Source organism: Dipodomys ordii, unplaced genomic scaffold, assembly GCF_000151885.1.
Source record: "Dipodomys ordii isolate 6190 unplaced genomic scaffold, Dord_2.0 Scaffold62, whole genome shotgun sequence".
NCBI classification, from domain to species: domain Eukaryota; kingdom Metazoa; phylum Chordata; class Mammalia; order Rodentia; family Heteromyidae; genus Dipodomys; species Dipodomys ordii.
In genome coordinates, this window is record NW_012267278.1 from 1,685,481 (window position 1) to 1,707,998 (window position 22,518).

Here is a 22,518-nt window from a genome sequence, read left to right on the forward strand (position 1 = left end):
CAGGCGCACAGCCATTGTGCTTCCCCTGTAGTTGTACACTGTTACACACAACTACTAGATGAGATGGAGTCTCTCACACTGTTTTGCCTAGGCTGGCTTTGAACCTCAATCCACTTGCCAAGTAGCTAAGATTACATGCTTGAACAACTAGACTGGATTCAAAACACTTTTAATGGCTGTTTTTTAATACCAAGTTTTGAACTCAGGGCCTCAAACTTGCTAACTTAGCAGGCACTCTACTACTTGAGCCATGCACCCAGCCCCAGTTTTGTTTGACTGTTAGTGAGATGAAGTTTTGAAGGCTTTTCAGCCTGGGCTGACTTCAAACCATGATTCTCTGGATCTCAGCCACCTGAGGTTATAGGCATGAACCACAGCACCTGGCAAAAAAGGCTTCATTAAAGGAGTTATTTATTGTCTTTTGTTCTTTACAAATATTTTAAAACAAGACTGCTTATTTAGGCTGTATTTTTCTGAGATGGGATTTTGCTAAACAATAGTCTAAACTAGCCTCAAACTTAAGATCTCCTCCTCTGCCTCTCAAATACTGAAATTTCAGGCATGTACTGACTACTCAGCAAAACAGATTTTAGTCTCTTAAGAAGGCAGTCATTGCCTTTAAAGGGGGGGGGGGGGAGGCGCTGGGAAGGTGGCTCAATGGTAGAGTGCTTGCCCTGGATTTGATTCCTCAGCACCTCTTAAGCAGAAAAAGCCAGAAGTGGCACTGTGGCTCAAGTGGTAGAGCACTAGCCTTGAGCTGAAGAGCTGAGGAACAGCACCCAGGCCCAGAGTTCAGGACCCACAACCAACCAAAAACAAATTAAAAAAAAAAAAGGAAAAAAAAGCCAACTTAAGATTGACTTCTTTTAATAATTAATTGAATTTGTACACAAATTTACATCCAAAAGTTGGATTATAATTTCATATACCAAAGGATTAAATAACTTCTTTATATGCACAGGAGAAAAGTTAGTTATTTCGATGATTTACAGAAAAAGGAATCAGGAAATATTTTGGGAAAGTAGGTAATCTAAATTTGACACTTAACTGAAGGGCAGGAATGTAGCTCAGTGGTAGAGCATTGGTCTAGCTTGTGAAGCCCTGAGTTATAGATCCCTAGCACTATAAGAAAATAAAAACAAACCTAGCACTGCTGGCTGTAATCCTAGCAATTCTGTAGCCTGAGATCAAAGGGTTTGAAACCAGCCTGGGCAGAAAAATCTATGAAAATCAAATATCTTTGTCTCTAATTAACCAACAAAAAAGCTCAAACTGAAGGTATGACTCAAGTGGCAGAATAGCAGCCTTGAGTGAAAAACTAAGGCCTAAAACCAGCACATGTGCGCAAAAGTAAAAAAAAAAAAAAAAAACAAAAAAACAAAAAACCAACAACAACTGCAAATTGGGAATGGACTGTGGCTTTTAAACTATCAGAATCATATCCCCCTCCACTTCCTCCTCCTCCTGCTCTCTTCCTCTTCCTCTTTTTCTTCTGTCCTGGGCTTGAACTCAAGGCCTGGGTACTATCCTTGGGCTTCTTTTACATAACTCTAGCACTCTACTACATGAGCCACGGCACCACTTCTGGCTTTTTCAGTTTATGTGGTACTGAGGAATCGAACCCAAGGCCTCATGCATGCTAGACAAGCACTCTACCATTAAACCATATTCCCAGCTTCCAGAATATACTTCTTTGAAATGCCAACCAACCCTTTAAGGACAGGAATGTAGTTCAGTAGTGGAACATTTATCTAATATAAGATGCCTAGGTGCTGTCCTTGAGCTTGTTTTGCTCAAGGCCAGTGCTCTACCACTTTGAGTCACAGCTTCACTTCTGGTTTTCTTTTGGTTAATTGGAGTTAATTGCACTGTCCTGCCTGGGATGGCTTTGAACCACGATCCTCAGATCTTATTAGCCTCCTGAATAGCTGGGATTACAGATGTGAGGCACCAGCACCTGACTTTTAATTTCATTTTTAATGCCAGGATACCCTTGAATTCTGTGAATACCATAAACATATCTAATTCAAGCAGAAAGATGAATGACCACTGAAGTTTCTGTTTATGGTGGGCCTCCCCTCCCAACCCAGGTAACAGACTTTCGGAAGGGGCACCAGCTTGCCAGTCAGAAGATTGGCTCTGCCATTTCCTTTCTAGGTCTGTGACCTGAGACAGACTGCTTAGTGCAACCACTAAAATGACCACAAATGTTGCTACTTACATAATTTGCAAACTTTTTTTCATAGAGGCAATTAAGATCCTATTATGAAATGCTACATTATTCTGCTTACATCAGATTTTTCTACCCTGACTATTTGTGAACGCACCCTGTGTACTTTAGCACTCTGGGTATTAAGGTTACCACCCAAGATAAGGAAGTGTGGAATCCCAGTGTGTACCTTCCCCACCCACCCTCCCCTCACGAGCAAGTAGACAGCTCTGCAAGCTCTAAGATAAGTTCCAGGCAGACCCAAACACTTCACAAACCACTCCACAAAGACACTGTAAGCAAGCAAACCTGGCTTTCCCCTCTCCCTCCAGAGATAACCAGGAGAAGGAAATACAGGGAAGGGAATACTGTGTTTCATGACTTCAAAACTTTTCTGTTTGGCTACTAGTTTGACTACTACTACTTCTGGATAAGAAGAGCCTGCTAGACTCTGAGTGACTTCATATTTCTACATCATCTTCTGGTTCACCCCTCAGGATATTTTTGGGAGCACTAGAAATTGCTTAAGAAAGGAATTCCCAAGCCAGCCATTGGTAGCTCACACCAGTAATCGTAGCTACTCAGGAAGCAGAGATCTGAGGATCAAGGTTGAACCAGACCAACTGGGCAGGTAAGGCTGTGAGACTCTTATCTCCAGCAAAAAGCCAAAAGTGGAGCTGTGGTTCAAGTGGTAGAATGCTAGACTTGAGCAAAAAGTTCAGAGATAGTGCCCAGGTCCTGAGTTCAAGCTCAGGACTAACACAAAAAGAAAAGAAAGGGAAAAGAAGAAAGGAGAGAAACAGAAGAAAGAAAGCAGCTAGGGCACAGGGCACTGGTGGCTCACGCCTGTAATCCTAGCTACTCAAGATGCTGAGATCTGAAGATCATGGCTCAAAGCCAAGATGGGCAGGAAAGTCTCTGAGACTTTTATCTCCAATTCACCACCAGAAAACCAGAAGTGGTGCTGTGGCTCAAGTGGTAGAGTACTAGCCTTGAGCTGAAGAGGTCAGGTACAGTGCCCAGGCCCAGCCAGACAACCGGCCAAAAAAAGAAAAAAAAAAGGAAGGAAGGAATTTCCTTGTTTATGCCCTTCTTTCTACTTAGGGTTTGTGCAGCCACATTATAGTTTTCTTGTTTTTTGGTTTGTTGGTTTGTTTGTTTTTGCTATAGCTTAGATGAATTTGTTGGTTCTAGAATATTTTCTGCTTATTGCTGTTATTTTGCTTTTAATCTAATATTAAAACTTTCTTACCTTCCTTGAGATCCAGCTTGTTCAGAAATTAGTTAATCCATAGTCAGACCACACTCAGTCTAATGGTTAGACTAGATAATAGCCAAATAAATTATAAGCGAAATGAAGTCTGAAGTTTCTAAGAAAAGATAGTGACTATAAAAAAGGTTCCATGTTACACTGTGTATCAAAAATTCGACCTTGAACTACAGAATAGCAAATGCTGACTCAGTTATAATTTCTACCTATAATGTTCAAATGTAATTATTGGGTCTCACAGTAAGGAATACATTTTATATTATGATTCACTGTGTCCATACACAACCTTAGAAATTTATATACACTTTTTGCCACTCATGGGGCAATTTCAGGGCCTGGGCACTGTCCCTGAGCTTCTTTTGCTCAAGGCTAGCGCTCTACCATTTGAGCCATAGCACCACTTCTAGCTTTTTCTGTTTATGTGGTACTGAGGAATCAAACCCAGGGTTTCGTGCGTGCTAGGCAAGGATTCTACTACTGAGCCACATTCCCAGCCCTACATACATTTTTTTTTTTTAATCAAGCATTGCACGTGAAGAAACCTACCTTTACTGCATATAACCTATACCAGGATTTTTTCCTTTGCTACCTTATCTTTAAAAGATATTGGTAATAGTCAACTAAATTGATTTAATAGTCCACAGGTGCAAAAAAAAAAAAGCCCTTGATTCTTAGATGACCAACAATTCTTCAGCTTTCTTTGTTCAGTGAATACTTTCAAATACCTAGATTTGAGGTAAGGTATTATAAAGGATTATAAGACTCAGAACACTGAATCTACCACTAACCATAATAAAATGATCTTCATTATAGTTCCAGAGTCCTACAGCACCTAGAAAAGCTTCTCTTGCTTTGCCTGCTCTCCTGGCAAGGCCAGCCCACTGCTGGAGGATCTGTTGTCAACCAGGCCTTCTTGTCTAAGGCACAGGTCTGGTAACTCTGGCAGAGGCTTGATGCTGCGCTTCTCCAGCTGGAGCATCAGGCCCTGTGGTCCTCCTTACAAAACCCAAGTGCCAGGTCCCACGCACATCACCATGAGCCTACAATAGCCTAGTGTTCTTTATGTTCAAAACACTCAACGGCACACACCCATCTCCATTCGCCAGCTTCCTGAGGGGTACATGGTGGAGGACTAAGGTGCCAGAGCACAATAATGAGCTTGGAAGAATTGCCTGCAGTATGCCAGGAACCTTTAGATCATATTCCCCCCTCCCCTCTCTCTCTCCTCTCCCCTCTCCCCTCCCCCACTTTGTCCTGGGGCTTGAAGCCTGAGCTTCTTGTGCTCAGGGCTAGCACTCTTTCACTTGAGCCACAGCTCTGCTTTTGGTGGTTTTGGACATAAGAGTCTCAAGGACTTCTTGCCTGGCCTGGTTTCAAACCGTGATCCTTGGATCTCAGCCTCTTGAGTAGTTAGGATTACAGGTATAAGCCACCAGTGCCCAACTAGACCATATTTTTTATAACACCTTTCCAGAAAGAAAGTCAACATCTCAACCATGCTGAAGACCACAACCCCTTTTCCCCAGTCACTCAGCAAGAAGAAGCTAGGTAACTTTTGTTACTATGCCAAATATTATGCCATTATTTCCAAAAACAGCTATCATACTTGAACGTGGGCCAATGTGATTTCATATTTTATTCTGTTCTCAAAAGATCCTGGCTATTTCTTTGTTTTTATTCTGAGTTATCATTGCCAAAGAATTGAAATTCAAGTGTACTCTCCTACATTCTCATTTCTTTCCCAAGAATGCTGCATAAACATTTCATTTTCATTTTTAAAATGTTTAAATAGTTGAACAAAGGGGTTTCAACTCAACATGTCAATGTACAACTCCATTTCACTTCATCTGTACACAGCCATGACCATGGCAGAGGTAAAGGGCTGGCCAGACACCGTGGCTACCTCTACTTAAGAGGTAGAGTTAGCAAGATTCCATCTCAACCAGTAAGATGAGCTGCAATATGTCAGTAATCCTTGCTATACCAGAGGCTATAGGTAGGTCTGAACAAACCCTGGACAGAAAAACAATCTTTATCATAGCTGGAGGCATGATTCAAGTGGTAGAGCTCCTACCTGGCAAGCACCAGATTCTGCATCGTAAGGGTCTTAGAGTCTTTTATTGATAGGAAATCCAAGAAGCAGTATAAACCATATAAACCACAAGGCCAAGTCCTCATTTTTTTTTGTTTTTTTGCCAGACCTGGGGCTTGAACTCAGGGCCTGGGTACTGTCCCTGAGCTTTTGCTCAAGGATAGCACTCTACTTACCACTAGAGCCACAACTCCACTCCAGCTTTTTCTTTTTATGTGGTGTTAAGGAATCATACCCAGGGCTTCATGCATGCTAGGCAAGCACTCTACCACTGAGCCACATTCCCAGCTCATAATTCTTAAGAAATCACCTCTCCCTCCTTTATTTAACACAATTGTACAAAGGAGTTCCACTGTGATATTTCAGCGCGCACCATAATGTACTTTGATCAAGTTCACCACCTCGACTGAGAGACATCTTGGTTTGCATGAGAAATCTGTCATGTTGTACGTTTGTAACTTGTTTATTTTTATCCTTGTCACCATCTACTCAGGGTAGAGTTAGGGCTTATCAGGTAACAGAACAGCAGCTGAGCACAGGCTGGATGTTTATCTTCTGATGGAAAGTCCAGACTTCGTTAGGACTCTAGGCAAATCATTTAACCCTCCTCAACAGACTTTTCTCCTCTTTCTTACATTTAGCTAATGACCTCAGAGACATCTTCTTAGGGTAGAATGAACATTTTGTTTGAAGAACAGCTGGGCATGGTGGTACCCGCTTGTAATTCTTACTCTAAGGAGGAGGCTGAGGCAGGAAGAACAAAAGTTTGAGGCCAGCTTGAGCCACATAGCAAGACCTTGTCTCAAATAAATAAACCATAAATGAAAATATACAGCTGTATTAAAACAAAGGTACCACTGTTAGCTGGATCCATAGCACAGGGAAAGTACCTAGTTTGTATGAGGCAATACCCCACCCCTAAATAGTGGCTCGGAATAAGTGGGAAAATAAAAGTTATAAAACGGTAGTACAGGAGAAAGCACACAGGCCATAATTAATGGCTAGATAAGAACTATAGGTTTCCTGTGACTAGTTATAACTATGGTCTTTGAAAGCTTTAGAAGGGCTTGTGAGGACAGAAACACGCATGGGCATGTGTGAAGGCCAGGGGTGGCCACAAGGGAAAGTTGGGAATGGAGTCTTAGGTGTAGGCCAGCTACAAAGAAATGCCTTCAGGGTATACTGGCCCAGTGGAGAAGATGGCCCCGCCCACAGCCTTGTCTGATTGGTCCTGATGCTGTGTGGCACCACCATCCTTGTTATTTATGGCTGATTGCCTCAGCTAGGTAACAAAGGAAGCCACAGATAGCCTCTCACGGAGGCATATAAAATCTTTATGCCACTGGAATGACTCACCGAGCCAATCACATCTTCTCCCCAAACAGGAGACACAGAAAAGTGTGCCAGCAACAGAGATGCAGAAAGACAAACACTGAGTGCACCCAGGGGGCGGCTCAAGCTGCAGAAACTATGGCCAAACAGAAGCCTAGAGAGAGAAAAAACATCTTCCACCCCAGTGGATGCAGGGCTGGGGCTCTATTGCTCCCTGCTTTGAGGATTCTGGCTTCTGAGAGCATCACTGGGAGCCTTTAGGTGACCTCTTGTTTCCAGACTTCCTCCTCCCCTGCAAATCCTTAAACCCCTTCATGAACCTCAGTCCTAGCTACCTATCAGCCTCACCTGAGGAACTTTTCAGACCACAGATTCTCAAGCTCACTCCTGGGCTCCTGAATTTGAACGCCTAAACCTGGGTTAAGACAGGTGTTTTTATTTCCACGGCTGATTTTAATGCTTCCTCTCCCCCACCCCAGAACCGGATTAAGGCAATCTGAACAGGGACTTTTTGCTTCCTGCAACCAGAGAAAGCTTAATGGTCACAAAAGGGCTACAGATGTCAATCATTTACAATCATGCTTAAAAACATTCTTATTCATACACAAAAGTGTATGTACCTGAGAAAAGCAAACTTCATAACAAACCTAGCAACTCTGATTCCTTCCAACACCTTCTGAATCTTGGTTCCTATTAAAATGTTTTCATACAACACTTTGCAAAGCACTGTAGCCATCTTTTGAGGTCTTGCTAGATGTCAGGCGCAGTCTACTAGACTGTCAATAGCCGCTCATGTACCATCCTCACAACCCTGCAGGGTAGACACCCATTATTCCTAACTTCAACATAATGAAATGTAAATCCAGAGAGTCTAAGCCCGAGGTCTAAACATATGTAAGGGATACAGGCAAAGAGGTAAACTCAACCATCTGACTACAAGCCTACTGAGTTTTCCATTATGTCCTCAGAATGCTTGCTTGTTTGGGCCTCACAATTATCTCCCCCAGGGAAAGTCAGAGCTTATCATATCCATATTTTTGAGGTTATCAAAATTTCTCTTGTCCAAATCACAAGCCAAGAGGACTTGAGCACATAGCTACTAATTCACACTGACCCTTTCTAAACAGCCTTGCATCCAATGCCATGGCTAGGCACTCCACTCTTAACCTGGGCAGGAAAGAAACTATCCTAAAATGAGGATACTGTTAAATGTGAGAAGTATTCCTCTTCAGTGTGTAAGCCTTTGCTTTCTACTACTTCAGGATATGGAGCCTACTAGGGTGAAAACTAGTTTCACAGCCCTTTTGCCACATGGTAATTACCATAACTACTAATTAAATCATATACATCCATTTAAAAACACGACTTGATGCAAAGTAGCATTTAACCATATTTCCTCAAAGTTACGACAGTGTCTATATCTTTAAGCAACAAAAAGAGGTTCTTGCTGAAATCTATTTATGCAGCTAAAAAAAACTGGGAGAGGGGGTTAGTTTCCAATTTTCCAAGGAGTTAAAGATTTTTGTTGTCTCCATTGTAAATAAATAACATTCAGGCTCTTCCAGAGAATTTCCAATCATAGTAATCCTAAGCATTTTATTTTTTGTTTATAGAAAAAAATACCCTAATATATATACCAGTCTTTATCCAAATGGGTCACAGAACAAATTTTGCTTATCTCACTTTGATAAAAACTCAGATTCACAGTGAGGAATCTTACCTAAAAATGATGACAACAGGGCTAAGAGGGTGTTGGTATCTTCATCTCCAAAACACGAGGAAGCATTCGTGATATTCTCACTGAAATTCCATAGAGTCTTGCAAACTAAGCAAGCCAGCTGCCAATCATTAGGACCAAAATCTCTTAAACAGTCCACTAACCTGAGTGAGAAAATGGCAAATTGAAATATTACTCACTTGGACTCTGTCTTTTATTTTTGTATTTTTATAGCATGATGGTTGGTTATCGTTCTACAATATGTGTGAGGTATAACGAAACAATCATTTAAAATAATTTCCTATTTCCAACTTCAAGTGGCAAAATCACTCCTGAATTATTTTGTGTTCAATAGAATCTACATTCCCTTTTTTGTGCTAGACTAGGACTTTCCGAATGTTGAAATACCTTTGCTTAATTTGAATGAACTAAGGGGTGGGTCAAAATTCTCAGGAAAAACTATATCCTCTTGACTTAGAGTCAGGACACTGTGCCTTAAACTTACTTTTTAATTCCACCTCCTTCTTTCAGGATGACGCGTTTGTCCTTGTCCACGGTGAGATTTAGGAGAACACCACAGGCAGAAAAGCAGATGTCCTGATGCTTAGCGTCCAGCAGTGCGATCATGAACTTGTGTACTGCGAGGACAGAGAACAAATGCGGACCAGCCAAAGCTCTGAGGCAGGGGCCCCAGAGCTATCTTGTTTCCCAAATGGCTTATGGGACGTGGGAGGAAGTGGCTTACAAAGCTAGAAGCCTCACTGATGGACTTCACCCATCCTTCCTAGGTCTTTATCGGTGTCCCAACACCTATTTCCTAAGTGCCTAGTCTTGGCTTCCCACATCCTCTGCTCCAATATTATCACCAACTCCAGCAGTTCTGTCTCCAGAGCTGCAATAGAGAGTCTCTGGGGGTGAAAAGAAGGAACACAGGAGATATTCATCCCTATTTCGGGTTGTTCTCAAGGGCCTTTGGAACTTCTGGAAACAACTCTTCAGTACATGCTGGTGTGTGGGAGGAGAGAGTCTTACCTGAAGCCTCCCAGGGCTAAGTATGGGAGGAGATGCTTGGGAGTGCTGCAAAGCCTAGGGCAAGGCACCCCGGGGATCAGTTCCTTCACTCCTAGGAAACAGACCTGGGGACCCTTTGCCCTGTTTTCTCATCCCCCACATCAGAGGATGTGAGAACTAACTTAAGGTTTGAGGGAGAGGAAAAGAGGTGAGCTCCGCCTGTGCCGAGTCAGGGTGATGGCTGCCAGGCTCTGGCCTCGGCCCTATTGATTGGGTTGGGCAAATGAGCTTGGCAAAGGCCACATTACAGCCAAATATTCTGAACACTCTGAAGAACACATTCCAAAATGTTAGCAGCTCTCGCTGCGGCAGTGGATCATGGCAGTTTGCTGCTGGGGTCATTGATCTTAAAACCATACTTGTCATTGTTTTGGAAGTACTGGGGTTTGAATTCAGGGCCTCACACTCTAGGCTAGCAATGATACTGCCGAGCCACACCTCTAGCCCTGTTTGTCACTGGCTATTTTTAAGACAGAGTCTTGCCTCCTGCCTGGGGTCTGCCTGAGCCATGATCTGCCTACTTCCTGAAAGTAGAAATCACAGGCACACACCACTGCATCCATTTCCCTTCTGTTTCACAGACACAGTTTTCTGTGTAGGCTGGCCTGGTACCATGATCCACGCAAACTGCAGCCCCCGTGTAGCTCTGTTTGACAGGCACACACCATAGCACCCCCACACCATGATTCCCCCATTCTCTTGTAACTAGGATGATAGCCATGAGCCACTGGCACCTGTCCAAAATTATTACTTTGACACAAAAGATGTGAGACATATCAAAAGTATGATTAATATAAACACTTGGGTGCATGCTGCCCACCTAAGTTAAGAAATAAAATTAGGAGCCGGGCGCTAGTGGCTCACGCCTGTAATCCTAGCTACTCAGGAGGCTGAGATCTGAGGATCGCGGTTCAAAGCCAGCCTGGGCAGGAGAGACTGTGAGACTCCTATCTCCAATAAACCACCAGAAAACCGGAAGTGGCGCTGTAGCTCAAGTGGTAGAGCGCTCGCCTTGAGAAGAGCTGAGGGACAGCGCCCAGGCCCAGAGTTCAAGCCCCATGACCGACAAAAAAAAAAAAAGAAATAAAATTATATTCAAAACATCATGTTGTGCCTGACAGATATATACAATTCTTATTTGTCATTAAAATTAATAAGCAAAACCTTATGGATGTGCTTTACATCTTTGACAATCCTTCCAAAAATAAATTGTCTCAGACATGGAACATTCATTTCCAAACATCCTACATACACCAGCCGGGCATCAGTGGCTCACACCTGTAATCCTAGCAACTCAGGAGTCTGAGATCTGAGGATCACAGCTCAAAGCCAGTCCAGGAAGGAAAGTCTGTGAGACTCTTATCTCCAATAAACTGCCAGGAAACCAGAAGTGGCACTGTGGCTCAAGTGGTAGAGCACTTGCCTTGAGCTGAAGAGCTGAGGGACTAAGCCTAGGCCCAGAGTTCAAGTCCCACAAATGAACGACATAAAAAAAAAGTACACCAGTGGCATCATTCTCTCTCTATTCTCCTATCTCTAGTTTTTTGCTCCCCCTGCACATTTAGGCTTGATCCATGTTGACATACAAACATCTAATTTATTTAAATTGCCACACAACATTTCGTTACACAAGCATACATATTTATACACCAAAATACATTACACATAATTATCATCTAGCCTGGTGGACACTTAGGTCATTTCCAATTCTTGCAATTACAAGCCAAGTCTGACAGACATTCCAGTATGTGTTGGAAAATGTCTCAAGTCCATTCCCGTGGGCAGAAATAATGAATGCAGATTATTTGTTTCCATTCAACACACACACACACACACACACACACACACACACACACACACACACACACACCATTCCTCTACTCAAGGCCATACAGGAGGGAAGGAACACTGCCTGCTCTACTTCAGGATCCTGAATTCTCATACCCAGAACAGAATGTAAAAGGCTAACTTAGGTGAAACTACGGAGCCAATTATTACTAGCAAGAAGTACGTGCTTATGAATTTGCCATTAACTTACCATTGTTATGCACAATAAAGTTGCAGACGTCATGGTCCTGGGAGAGATTTCCAAACACACGCACAGCCTCCAGGATTCCGTCCATGTTGTTGCTCACAAGAAGCTTTAAGAGCACTAGATTGGGTAAGCAGAAAAGACCGTCAGTGCCAGTTAAGTTTTAAGTGCATGAACTTGGCCTCATATTAAATACTGACAACTTAAAAATTAAAAGATGATAATAAAATGCAAACTGAAAGGAACATAAGCAACAACTAGTAAACTAATTTTTCCCATATTGTAATTTCCTAGAGAGAGACCACTCTCTCAGGTATTTGTGGCACAAGAGGATAGAAATATATCCAGTTATGCGTGTCAAGTTATGCACTCAAGGACCCACACTAACTCTGAATCTTACATTCAGCAATATAGAGCTTTTTGTCGTGGATAATGGAATTCTTCACTTGGTAGAAGGACAAATTGTTGATCGTTGCTGTCGTATTGATCACCAGCTCCTCACAGTCATCAAGTGACTTGTATTCTGAAACACAAATGATCAGGAGGTCAGGGACATAATTCAGAAGAAGAACCAATGATACCAAATATCATTAATAGGGTCAGGCAAGATCTTGACCCAGGCAAGATCCCATGCAAAGGGATCGGGAGTACTGTTTGCCACTTTATTTCCTGGGACTCTGCTCACAGGAAAATGCACCATCCCTGGCTAGGGACCTCACACTAAGTTACTCAGTCCCTGAAGTCAGGAGGTCTGGATGCTATTGGCCCATTTCTGTAATCCTAGGTACTCAGGATGCTGAGATCAGAAGACTTTCAACTCCAGGACTGCCCCTTGTATGAAACTAGAGTTCCTCAGGTAACAAGTAGAAGGACCATTAGCCATGATGGGGACTGTCTAGCTCCTACATTTTCTGATTTAATGGTCATTCTTTAGCCTTCTTTTTCTTCATCTTTCTTTTGCTTTTCATTAAGGGAGAGAGCCTTTGTGACAAATCTCATTCTAAGAAAACTCAGTCATTTGTTAAACCACACAAGGCATAGTAGGGCCTTCAGCCCGTGGTCCCCTCATCCTCAGCAACCAAGACACTACAAAGCACACACTTCAGAAATATGAGAGAAATCCCAAAAGGAAAGGAGGCCCTGGCTGCCTTCTTTGTAGCCTGAATACATAGAAAATAGAGATGTAAATTATCATGGTTTTTGGTATGGCTTCCTTAGCAAGGAAATACTCTGGGAGGCTCAAGATTTTAGGACCTATGAAGGAATGTCCGCTGTCTTGGGGAAGATAAGGTAAAAGAAGAGAAACAGGACCCCAGATATATCTCTGCTTATTTGGACCTTGACCCTGAAGTAAGAACCCTGGTCCTTCCCCTCTTCACTCTGTGGCTTTGCTCAACTTATTTAACCCCCTGGGCTTCAGCTTTCTTGACTGTAAAGCCGCCGAGGTGATGCTTGCTGAAGAATTGCTGTAAACTTTACATGTGTTCATATTCAAAAAAGGACTTAAAATAGTGCATGGCACCCAGTGTGTGCTAGGTATTTGTTAAGTAAATAGATGAAACATCTAGAATGACAATTCCTGGGGGAAAGGGGGCATTTCAGGAGAATGATCCAATGCCAGGAAGGTCTGCAGCCTACGTTCCCTCATTTCCCAATTAATAATACTAGATCTAGGGCTGTACATAGGGATTTGTTGCTTTGCCTTAGAAGAATTCATTACTCTCCCAGAAAGGTGAGCTAGCACTAGGGGGACTCCCACCTCTCCTTGGACCACACATTTGGACAGCCAGAAATGGCATCACAGTTACTGAGTGGCCATCCTGAACAACACCGGGCACTTTACATACATTCATCTGCACTAAAGTTAATTAGGAATCAGGCTTCACATGCATTTATAAGCACTTCAGTTCACAATAGTTATTCTCTAATGGTAATCTCAGACTGCCATCAAAATATACCATGAACTAAGTGGCTTGAGAAATTGATTTTTCTCACAGTTCTGGGGATAGGAAGTCCAAATCCAGGGTGGCAGCACAGTCAAGGCCTAGCGTGGGCCTTCTTCCTGACTTCCTGACAGCCCGACCTTTCTCCCCATCATGTCCTCACATGCACAGACAGATGGAAACCCAGGGTGTCTTCTCAGTATGAGGGGCCCACCTTGTAACCTTGTCTAGACACAAAGGACCCATCTCCAAAAATGATCACACTAGGAATTAGGGACTTTGACAGATGAATTACATCCACAGTGGTATCCTGACATCCCCATTTTATAGAAGAGAACCACTCCATAGAGATGAAATAATTTGCTGGTTTTAACTAATGCAGACATCTAAATCCAGGGCTGCCTGGGCTCCACTGTCCTCCTCTTCACATAGCACGCTGTGGAGGCCAAGACTCTAGTTGCTGAGCTCCCATTAGAGCTCTTTGGATGATGATCTGTTTCCAACAAGTGGAGGAATACCATCCTGCCCGCTATCACTGACTCAGGGTTGTGAGAGGCTCTGCCATTTGATCTGTTGTCCAGGCACAAATTTCTGATTCTGATTCAACACTCTTGATGAGAAAGCTTGTTCCTTACTAGATAGGGTGATGATTCTGAAGATGAGACTGGTCTTAATCAGTAAGAGTGACCAGGAGAGGTTAGTCCTGGGGGTAAGCAAATTCTCTGGGAGGATATTAGAGGTGGGGTGGAAGGATAGGACCATGGGAAACCCTGTGACTGACTGCAAGAGCAGTCAGGCTGACCTCAGGTTGGTGGGCACAACAGGACTGTCCCATAGTCAAAGTCCACAGGTCTTTGGAGGGTTCAGAAAGCCCCCACAAAGGGAAGATGTCAAAGGTGACTCTAGGGAGGTAAAATCTTTCAAGAGACAGAACAGACAAGAGTTCACAATCTGCCAAGACAAGGAAGGTTCAGCAGTCCTGGCTAGCCACAGAGAACATGTTCCCCACCATCACCTGCCTTCAATGGATGAAGCTTGGACATTATAGACTGAAGCATCCCCAAGGGAGAAGGCCCCACACCTGCCAGGGGCATGGATGAATTACAACCTCTGAGGACAGCCCCACGTATATGTGTGGGTTTTGTTGCTGTCATTTCCTATGTTTGACACAGGTCTTTCTATAAAGTCAAGGTTGGCCATGAATTTGAGATCCTTTTAAGACAGGGCTTTTAGAAATAGGTATGCTTAAATAAGGCCATAAAGACAGGAATTTAATTCAGTAGGATTAGTGACTTGATAAGAGGAAGAGAAAAGACTAAGGGATCTAGCTCAGTGATGGTGCATTTGCCTAGCTTGTGCAAGGGCCTGGATCTGATCTCCAGTACTTGGGGGTGGAGTAATGGGGGGAGGAGGGAGAGAGAGAGAGAATTCCTATCCCAAGGGCTCCCACAAGGAAGGACGTGAGGACTTGCAGCATATTGATCTTCACCTTTTCAGCCTCCAGATGTGTGAGAAATAAATTTCAGTTGTGATCTATGTATTTTGTTGTGGCAGTCCACGCCAACTACTAATACAGGGAGAAGGATGGAACGTGAAGGACTGGGAGGTGTTCCCAGATCATTTAAGAATTGAAAGAAGAAAAAAGAAATCAACTTTAATCATGTGGATTACCCAAAGAAAAATGTAGGGTTTTCAAAACCTTTTGTGGTTAGTTTGGCCAACTTTTGCCCATGTGATTGATAGGATTGTTTTGAGTTGAAATATAATTCACTAACCATAAAATTTACCCTTTGAAAGGGCACGGTTCCATGGACTTTAGTAATGATCTACATTTTTTATTATTTGTTTTTTTTTTTCTTTTTAAAGGAACCTGGGTTATGTTTGAGGTGGTTGTGAACAGAAGAGGAATTCTCCTTTATGCAGCTAAGAACGTTTGTTATAGTTGGTCAAATTGTCCTACGCCCCAGCCATAGAACTGTCTTGGGGCCCGGGGATCTTACCCAGCATAGTCAGCAGCAGTTCCACGACTTGTTGGTTGGCAGCTAGCCCGGGGCCAATGCGAGGGTGAATGGCCATATTGGCAAGCACGCGGGTCAGCTTGATGAGCACATCCTCAGCCTCCGAGGGTGGCCCCTGTGGGCGGGGCTGCCCACCTCCTGCACACGCTGGCCTGGGGGATTGCAAATCCAATTGATAGAACATCTCGAACAATGATAACAGAGTTTGGATGCTCCCTTTCTCTTTGAAAAAGTATTCCCGAGCCTGGTTATTTTTTGCTGTCAGGTTGCCAAGAATAAAAACAATCCGAATGACTAAATCCTGCAAGAAGTGAAAGATTGAAAAAGAAGAAGAAGAAGAAAAGAGTTATAAGTGCAAAGAGACTGGAACAAGTACTTGGAAAGAATACAGTTACACTTAATTTATTTGTCATTTAAGTAAGAGTAAAATGGAACACATCTGGCTTCTACCAAAGCATACAGTGTTTGATTCCCAAGATGGGCACATATTGAAAGAGGAGATTAAATGCAGTTGGGGGAGATCTGAAACAGTAACTGATTGATGTGATCAGATCCTCCATTTGAAATTCTGGGTGGCCTTTCTTACTATTTTTTTTTAATTCCCAAGAATAACTAGTTGAGTGGTCTCAATGTGTTGTGTAAATCTAAATTTTGACACTAACAGATTTCTTAAGTATCCATATCTTTTCCTAAAAAGCCACTTCCTATTGAAGCATTATGCCTAAAAATCAGATATTTCCCAATACTGGGTTGCATTACAGTAGGGTTTCTTGATTTCAACACCACTGACTTTTATAGCTTGAAAACTCTTGTTTTTTTGTTTGTTTGAGACAGGCTCCCCTTATGAAGCCCAACCTCCCAAGTGTGAGGATTAGAGGCATACCCACCACATCTGGCTCAGCTACTTCTTTGTTGTAGATAGCTGTCTTGTGTACTATACCATCCAGGGCCTTTAACTATTGGAGTCCAGTAGCATCTCTCCAGATGTCTAAATCTCTCCTAGGGCAATAATTCCCTAGCTGAGCACTACTGTTCCATACCAACACGACATGAAAACAGCAGCAGTCAGTTTTTTGTTTTTGGTTTTGTTTTTTATCTGAGTGATGTGTACAAGACCAACCTTTCCTACAGTGTGCATCTGAGATTTTTGCATTTCTCTGCACATAATCAATATTTCACAGTAAAATTAGTGTTTTTTTTTTGTTTTTGTTTGCTTGTTTTGCCAGTTCTGGGGCTTGAACTCTGGGCCCGGGTACTCTCCCATAGCTTCTTTGTGTTCAGGTAGAATAGCACTCTACCACTTGAACTACAGTGCCACTTCCAGCTTTTTCTGAGTCATTTATTGGAGATAGAGTCTCATGGACTTTCCTGCCCAACCTGTCTTTGAACTGTGATTCTCAGATGTCAGCCTTCTGGGTAGCTAGGATTACAGGCATGAGTTGATTTAAAAATGTTTTTTAAAACCCAAGCTGAGAGCATTTCTAAAATTAAAAACATGAAGACAATTAGGTTCTTCACTGGACAACAGAGCACAGACATGGGTTGAGATGAGTCTTACAATGGTGGATTCATTCACCTGGGAGGAGATGTTCAAGGAATATTCACTGGGAGCCACAACCAGCCTGGGTGCTGGTGTTTGTCATGCCAGGTACTGTGCCATTTTACAGACAAGAAAGTGGGTCCCAGGAAAGCTGTTCAGGTCCTATGGCGGGTGCGGGTGGAGCAGGACTTGAACCCAGGATTGCCAAGACTCTGGAGTCATTTCTACACCAGGCCTGGCCTCCCACATAGAGTATCATTTAGCTGGTCTCCTCTTCTGGCTCTCTTGCTTGCCTGAAGGACAGCTAAGGAATTGTCTTCTTTTAAAATACAAATGTGCTACCCAAAGGAATTACCATGGACTTAAGTCTGTTGATCAGATCAATAGTCAGGAGCAGCCTCAAGGAGAGAAGGGGCAAAGTACTGGGGCCATTTTCATTTAGGTACAGCAGGACCAGACGGCCCATTGCAGGGCATTCAGTGTGGAAAGAAACTATGGAGGCTTAAGGGTAAAGGATGACTTTTAGCTTTGCCTAGGACTTCTCTGCCAATACCAACTTGTTCCTGCTTGTTCGTAAAAGAAGTTTTCCCTGACACTCACTGGCATGGAAGCATCGAGGCTGCTGTGTGTGCAGCTGGGAGCCATTTGCCAACATTTACATAGGACAGAGCCTCCCACCATGGCAAGAACTGGAGCCAGGCCAAAAGAAACTGTTTTCCAGAACAGGGCATCTCAAAGCCTTCTGCCAGACAATCCAGCTAGGAAAACCTGCTCCTTACTCACCCCACACCCCAGAAAAAGCAATTGCCTAGATAATGCTTGGGTCAGGGAAGGAGTTAGGGGTGACACACATATAAACTAGGAAGAGACACAGTGTGCAGAGGAGTTAACAATGTATTTGAGGAGACAGGGCTAACCTCTGTGAAGAAATAGCCAAGACTGAACTGGTTCCCCAAAGAACAAGACAGCAAAGAGGATTAAGCATTCCAGCGGAAGAGCCGGGTAGTCTGGATTCCCATAAGGGATTTAGCTTCTCTGGGCCTTTAAGAACTCACTTGCAAAAAGGGGAAAATACTGTATTGTGAGATTGAGTGAGGAAAAAAATAAAAGACAATGCTCAGGTTGTATTGTGAAATGACTCAGGCATTGCATCCAGCCTTTTTCATGCATTGTCAACAAAATGTTACTAATAGCTAATGGGACAGTCTTAGAAAAATACAGAAAAAGGGGTGCTCAATGAGCAGAAAAGGATGAGCAGAGTTATCAAGCATGAACTTAAGCTAGGTGCCAGTGGCTCATGCCTGTAATCCTCAGGAGGCTGAGATCTGAGGATCAAGATCTGAAGCCAGCCAGGAAAATCTGTGAGATTCTTATCTCCAGCTAATCACCCCAAAGCTGGAAATGGAGCTGTAGTTTGAATGGTAGAGGTTCACCCTTGAGTTTAAAAAAAAGCTAAAGGATAGCATCTAGGCCCTGAATTCAAGACCCAGCATACTCTCTCTCTCTTCTTTTCTCTCTCTTGCTCTCTCTCACACACACCACACACACACACACACACACACACACACACACACACACACACACACATACACACAGAAAATGACTTAAGTTCACAATTGGAAACAAGGTGGACAATGTGTGTGTGTGGGGGGGGGGAAGCACAAGGGTATGTCGTTGGCGGAAGGACTCACTAGAAGATATATTTAGGATAATCTTCCTAAGCCTTGAGGTCACCTTGACCTTATTTGATCACATGGACTCTTCCCCAAAGAACTTGTGGCCTATAAGCCTTAAATCCAAAACAGCACACACACAGTTTATGATACTCAAATCCCATTTCACAGAAAACCAATAGTTACTTTCCCAAAGCAAAGACCCTGCCATGGGCTCTGGAAGGACGAAAACTTGGAGGCAGTTCACCCAAGTCAGACCTAACAGAAAAGCAACTTTCCAACAGGACAGAGGATTTATAAGAACTAAGCTCCTAATGGAAAATTCTATCTCACATTTTTCCTTCCTTCCTTCCTTCCTTCCTTCCTTCCTTCCTTCCTTCCTTCCTTCCCTCCCTCCCTCTTTTCTTTCCTTCCTCCCTCCCTCCCTCTTCCTTCCTTCCTTTCTTCCTTCCTTCCTTCCTTCCCTCCTTTCTTTCTAGAAGTTCTGGGGTTTGAACTTGGGACTTTACACTTGCTACGTAGGTATTCTACTATTTGAACACCTCCTCTAGCCCTTTTTGTTTGGTTGTTTTTGAAACAGGGTCTAACCTAGACAGTGATCCTTCCACTTACACTCTGGCCAGAGTTGGGATAATAGGCATGTGCTACCATGCCCAGTTGTTTCTGATGAGAGCGAGGGGCTCTAAGGCTATCCTGGGATTTTGATCCTCTGGATCTTCCCTTCGCAGCTGGGATGAGCTGTGTCAGTAAAGAGGAGTCTCATGAACTTTTTCTCAGACTGGACCTCAGATCACCAAAATTCACCACATTCCTACCGCTATCAGTCTCCTAAGTAACTGAGATTACAGGCATAATCTACCATTCCCAGCTCTGTTCGTGTTTTCTGAGGACTATAAGCAAAGTTTTGTGCAAACTTTGGTGTTTTTTTTTTCGTTTAGACACCCTGAAAACTGTTCAGAGCTATTAGTAATAGTAATATCATCTAACACTGAGAATGTAGCAATATTGGCAGCACTGTTCTAAGGCTTTGCATGCACATATTAACTAATTCACTAAAAGGAAAAACAACTTGCACTCTGACATCTGAACACCACCATTGCCAACATCCAAAGCCAAACAGCACATGTGATGGCACTTTTAGGTTAACAGGTTTGCGACTTCACTGCATTCCCTACATTGTGGGGATTTCACTTTCACATAAAGGCAGGAAAGCCACTGGGAGTGATTTTAATTGCCTTCTGAAGGAATTTTGTAAATAGCCAACAGAACTGATCCATTTACCCCATTTGGAAGGATGCTGAGCTATTTTGCTTTTCTCTTAGTAAACCCAGCAGACTCCTCCAGCCCTGAACCTCCTCCTTCTGCACTGTTGATCTGCCTGAGTCTGGGGACTTTTCCCTGGCTTTAGGAAGAAGCAGGTTTTCTTAGTGGTCACTGTTCTTCAGTTCTCCTCTACCCACTGTCATGTGTGGTCTAATCAGGGAAGACTAAGTGCTTACTTTTCTTTCCCTGAAAGTTCTCTCAGGCTTGTCCACATGTCCGATTCTTTGTCACATCTCTGTGGTTCCTTTGTGGTAGTGTGACTAAGCCTAAAGTGGGGGTGGGGAGGAGGAGTCTGGGCTGGAGGGCAGGAAGAGTTAACACTGTCAACCATACCTCCCTCTCCCTGCCTTCAGATGGAGAAAGGAGGGGGTGGTTCTTGGCAGCAGCCGTGCCAACTGAAGGATGGCATGCGAAATCAACAAATGGAAATGGCAGATTGCACTGTTCGCAGCGCCCAGCTTCCAGCAACTGCTCTGCTCACGGTGTCTGTCCTCTTCTTCGGGGTTGGCTAAGGCCTCTTTTCTCTCTCCCTTCTCATTCTCCACAGATCTGGGGAATGTGAAATGGCCCAAAATAGAAGAGATGGTGTTCCTTTGTTCCCTTGCATGTGCTCGCCTTGGCTCACCTGGAATTCTGAGACAGGAGGCTGGGCAAAGGGGCTGTGCAAGGCACGCACCTCACCCCGGGTGGCCTTGGCTTCCACTCCTGAACAAAGTGTCCCCACAGAACCCAGGCCTGGCTTGGGTATTATTATGGAGAGATGATCTATTGTTCCACAGCCTTATCCACCTCGGGTCGGCAAAGTGTAATTCAGTTTAAATATCCTGAGGATTTATAGAGATTAAAACTAAGACGAGAATTACTGATGTAGAGAGACCACCAATTTCAGAGCAGAAAAGTACATTAACATACAATTCTCCATTCCTCTATTTTTACACATCCATAAATCAACATGTACTTTTATACTGTTTTTATTCAATTGAATACAAAGTTGTACATTCACACCACAGCAATGTGGTTTTTGAAAGAACAAAATGAAGATGAATCAGGAGAGGTCCTCCCCGCCCCCGAAGGCAATCTAGCATAACCAGTGCACACTGGCTTTCTAACTTTGCTTAAAACTGAATAGCTTAGCAACAGCGACAGCCAATCAGAACTCAGACAAACAAGTTCATCTATTGTAAGAGCCCTGACCTCAAGTGAGCATGCCAGTTCTAGCCTGTGGGATCTCTGCCTGAGGTTAACAAGCTCTGCCCAGTAATCACGCATGTTACTAAGTGTTACAGCCCCACAAGCCTGAAAATAAAATTACTTTAACTGCAACGAATCAAGGAGCAGAACTCTGCTGGGCAGATTAGTTTATGCCAAGTTCTAGGAACAGCAGCAACTATTGAAGTCACACTTCATATAAGAGGTGTTGGCCTAAAGCCAACTTCACAGAAAAGACTTCACCTCTCCTCAGAGATGTGGAAACTGAGGCTTTAAGAGACTCAGTAACTCCAAAGTCACCTCCTGGAGAAGAGGCAGGACTCCCAACAATCACTTCTGAATGTGTACTCCATTCTGAATGTGTACTCAGTTTCCAAAGTTGTCCTCAACCCCACTTCTTATTCCTAGTGACTCTCACCTTCCCACTTCTCCAGCCCTGGGACATCTCTCATCATCTTGATCTCCCCCACTTCCAATCACTCCTGAGCCCGTTGAATTCTGTCATCTCAAAATCTCCCTGAAATCCCTTCTTTCCCTGGAGAGAGGCACTGGCTATCTGGGACCTGTCTGTAGATGCTGTCAGTGACCCTGTGATGAACAGCAACACTACTTCCTAAAGCACAGCTTAGCTCATCCCTCTGCTCAGAGATACTTCCCACCTAGGTAGGTGCCAAAGGCAGTGTCTAATTTGCCACCTGGGCCTGTAGGACCACTTTGGCATTACCTCAGAGTGCTTCCCACCCAGGGCCGCCCAAAGCGAACATGTTCCTCCCCAGCTCACACACCCTTCTACCACCTTAAAATAGCTGAGGTGTGATGTTGACCACAGCAATGGATGATATCCAGATGACACAGACCCAGTAAACTCCCTCTGCAGACTCCACTTATTTAGGTAGGAGAGGCCAACCTCTACCCAGCAAAGCAAAACATTGGTGAAAGATTTTTCAAGAATGGATTAAACCTGAAGTGGTTGTAAATGGGTTTAACGTGTGAACCCTTTGTGTAGGGGGGTGGGGGTTGAACTCAAGGCCTTGCACACTAACTTGGCTTTTTTGTTCAAGGTTGGCACTCTACCACTTGAGACACACC

The 22,518-nt window shown here is 43.5% G+C and overlaps 1 protein-coding gene across 1 annotated transcript in view; it reads right to left on the reverse strand.

The window, feature by feature from the left end:
• Armc2 (armadillo repeat containing 2) overlaps window positions 1–22,518 on the reverse strand; it is a 100,834-nt gene that overhangs the window by 2,090 nt on the left and 76,226 nt on the right. Inside the window, exons 13-17 of the mRNA XM_013022356.1 lie at window positions 15,667–15,985; window positions 12,124–12,246; window positions 11,730–11,843; window positions 9,126–9,258; window positions 8,624–8,784 (exon numbers count right to left, since the gene is read on the reverse strand). Coding sequence (XP_012877810.1) covers window positions 8,624–8,784; window positions 9,126–9,258; window positions 11,730–11,843; window positions 12,124–12,246; window positions 15,667–15,985 — 850 coding nt within the window. The remainder of the gene's footprint in view (window positions 1–8,623; window positions 8,785–9,125; window positions 9,259–11,729; window positions 11,844–12,123; window positions 12,247–15,666; window positions 15,986–22,518) is intronic.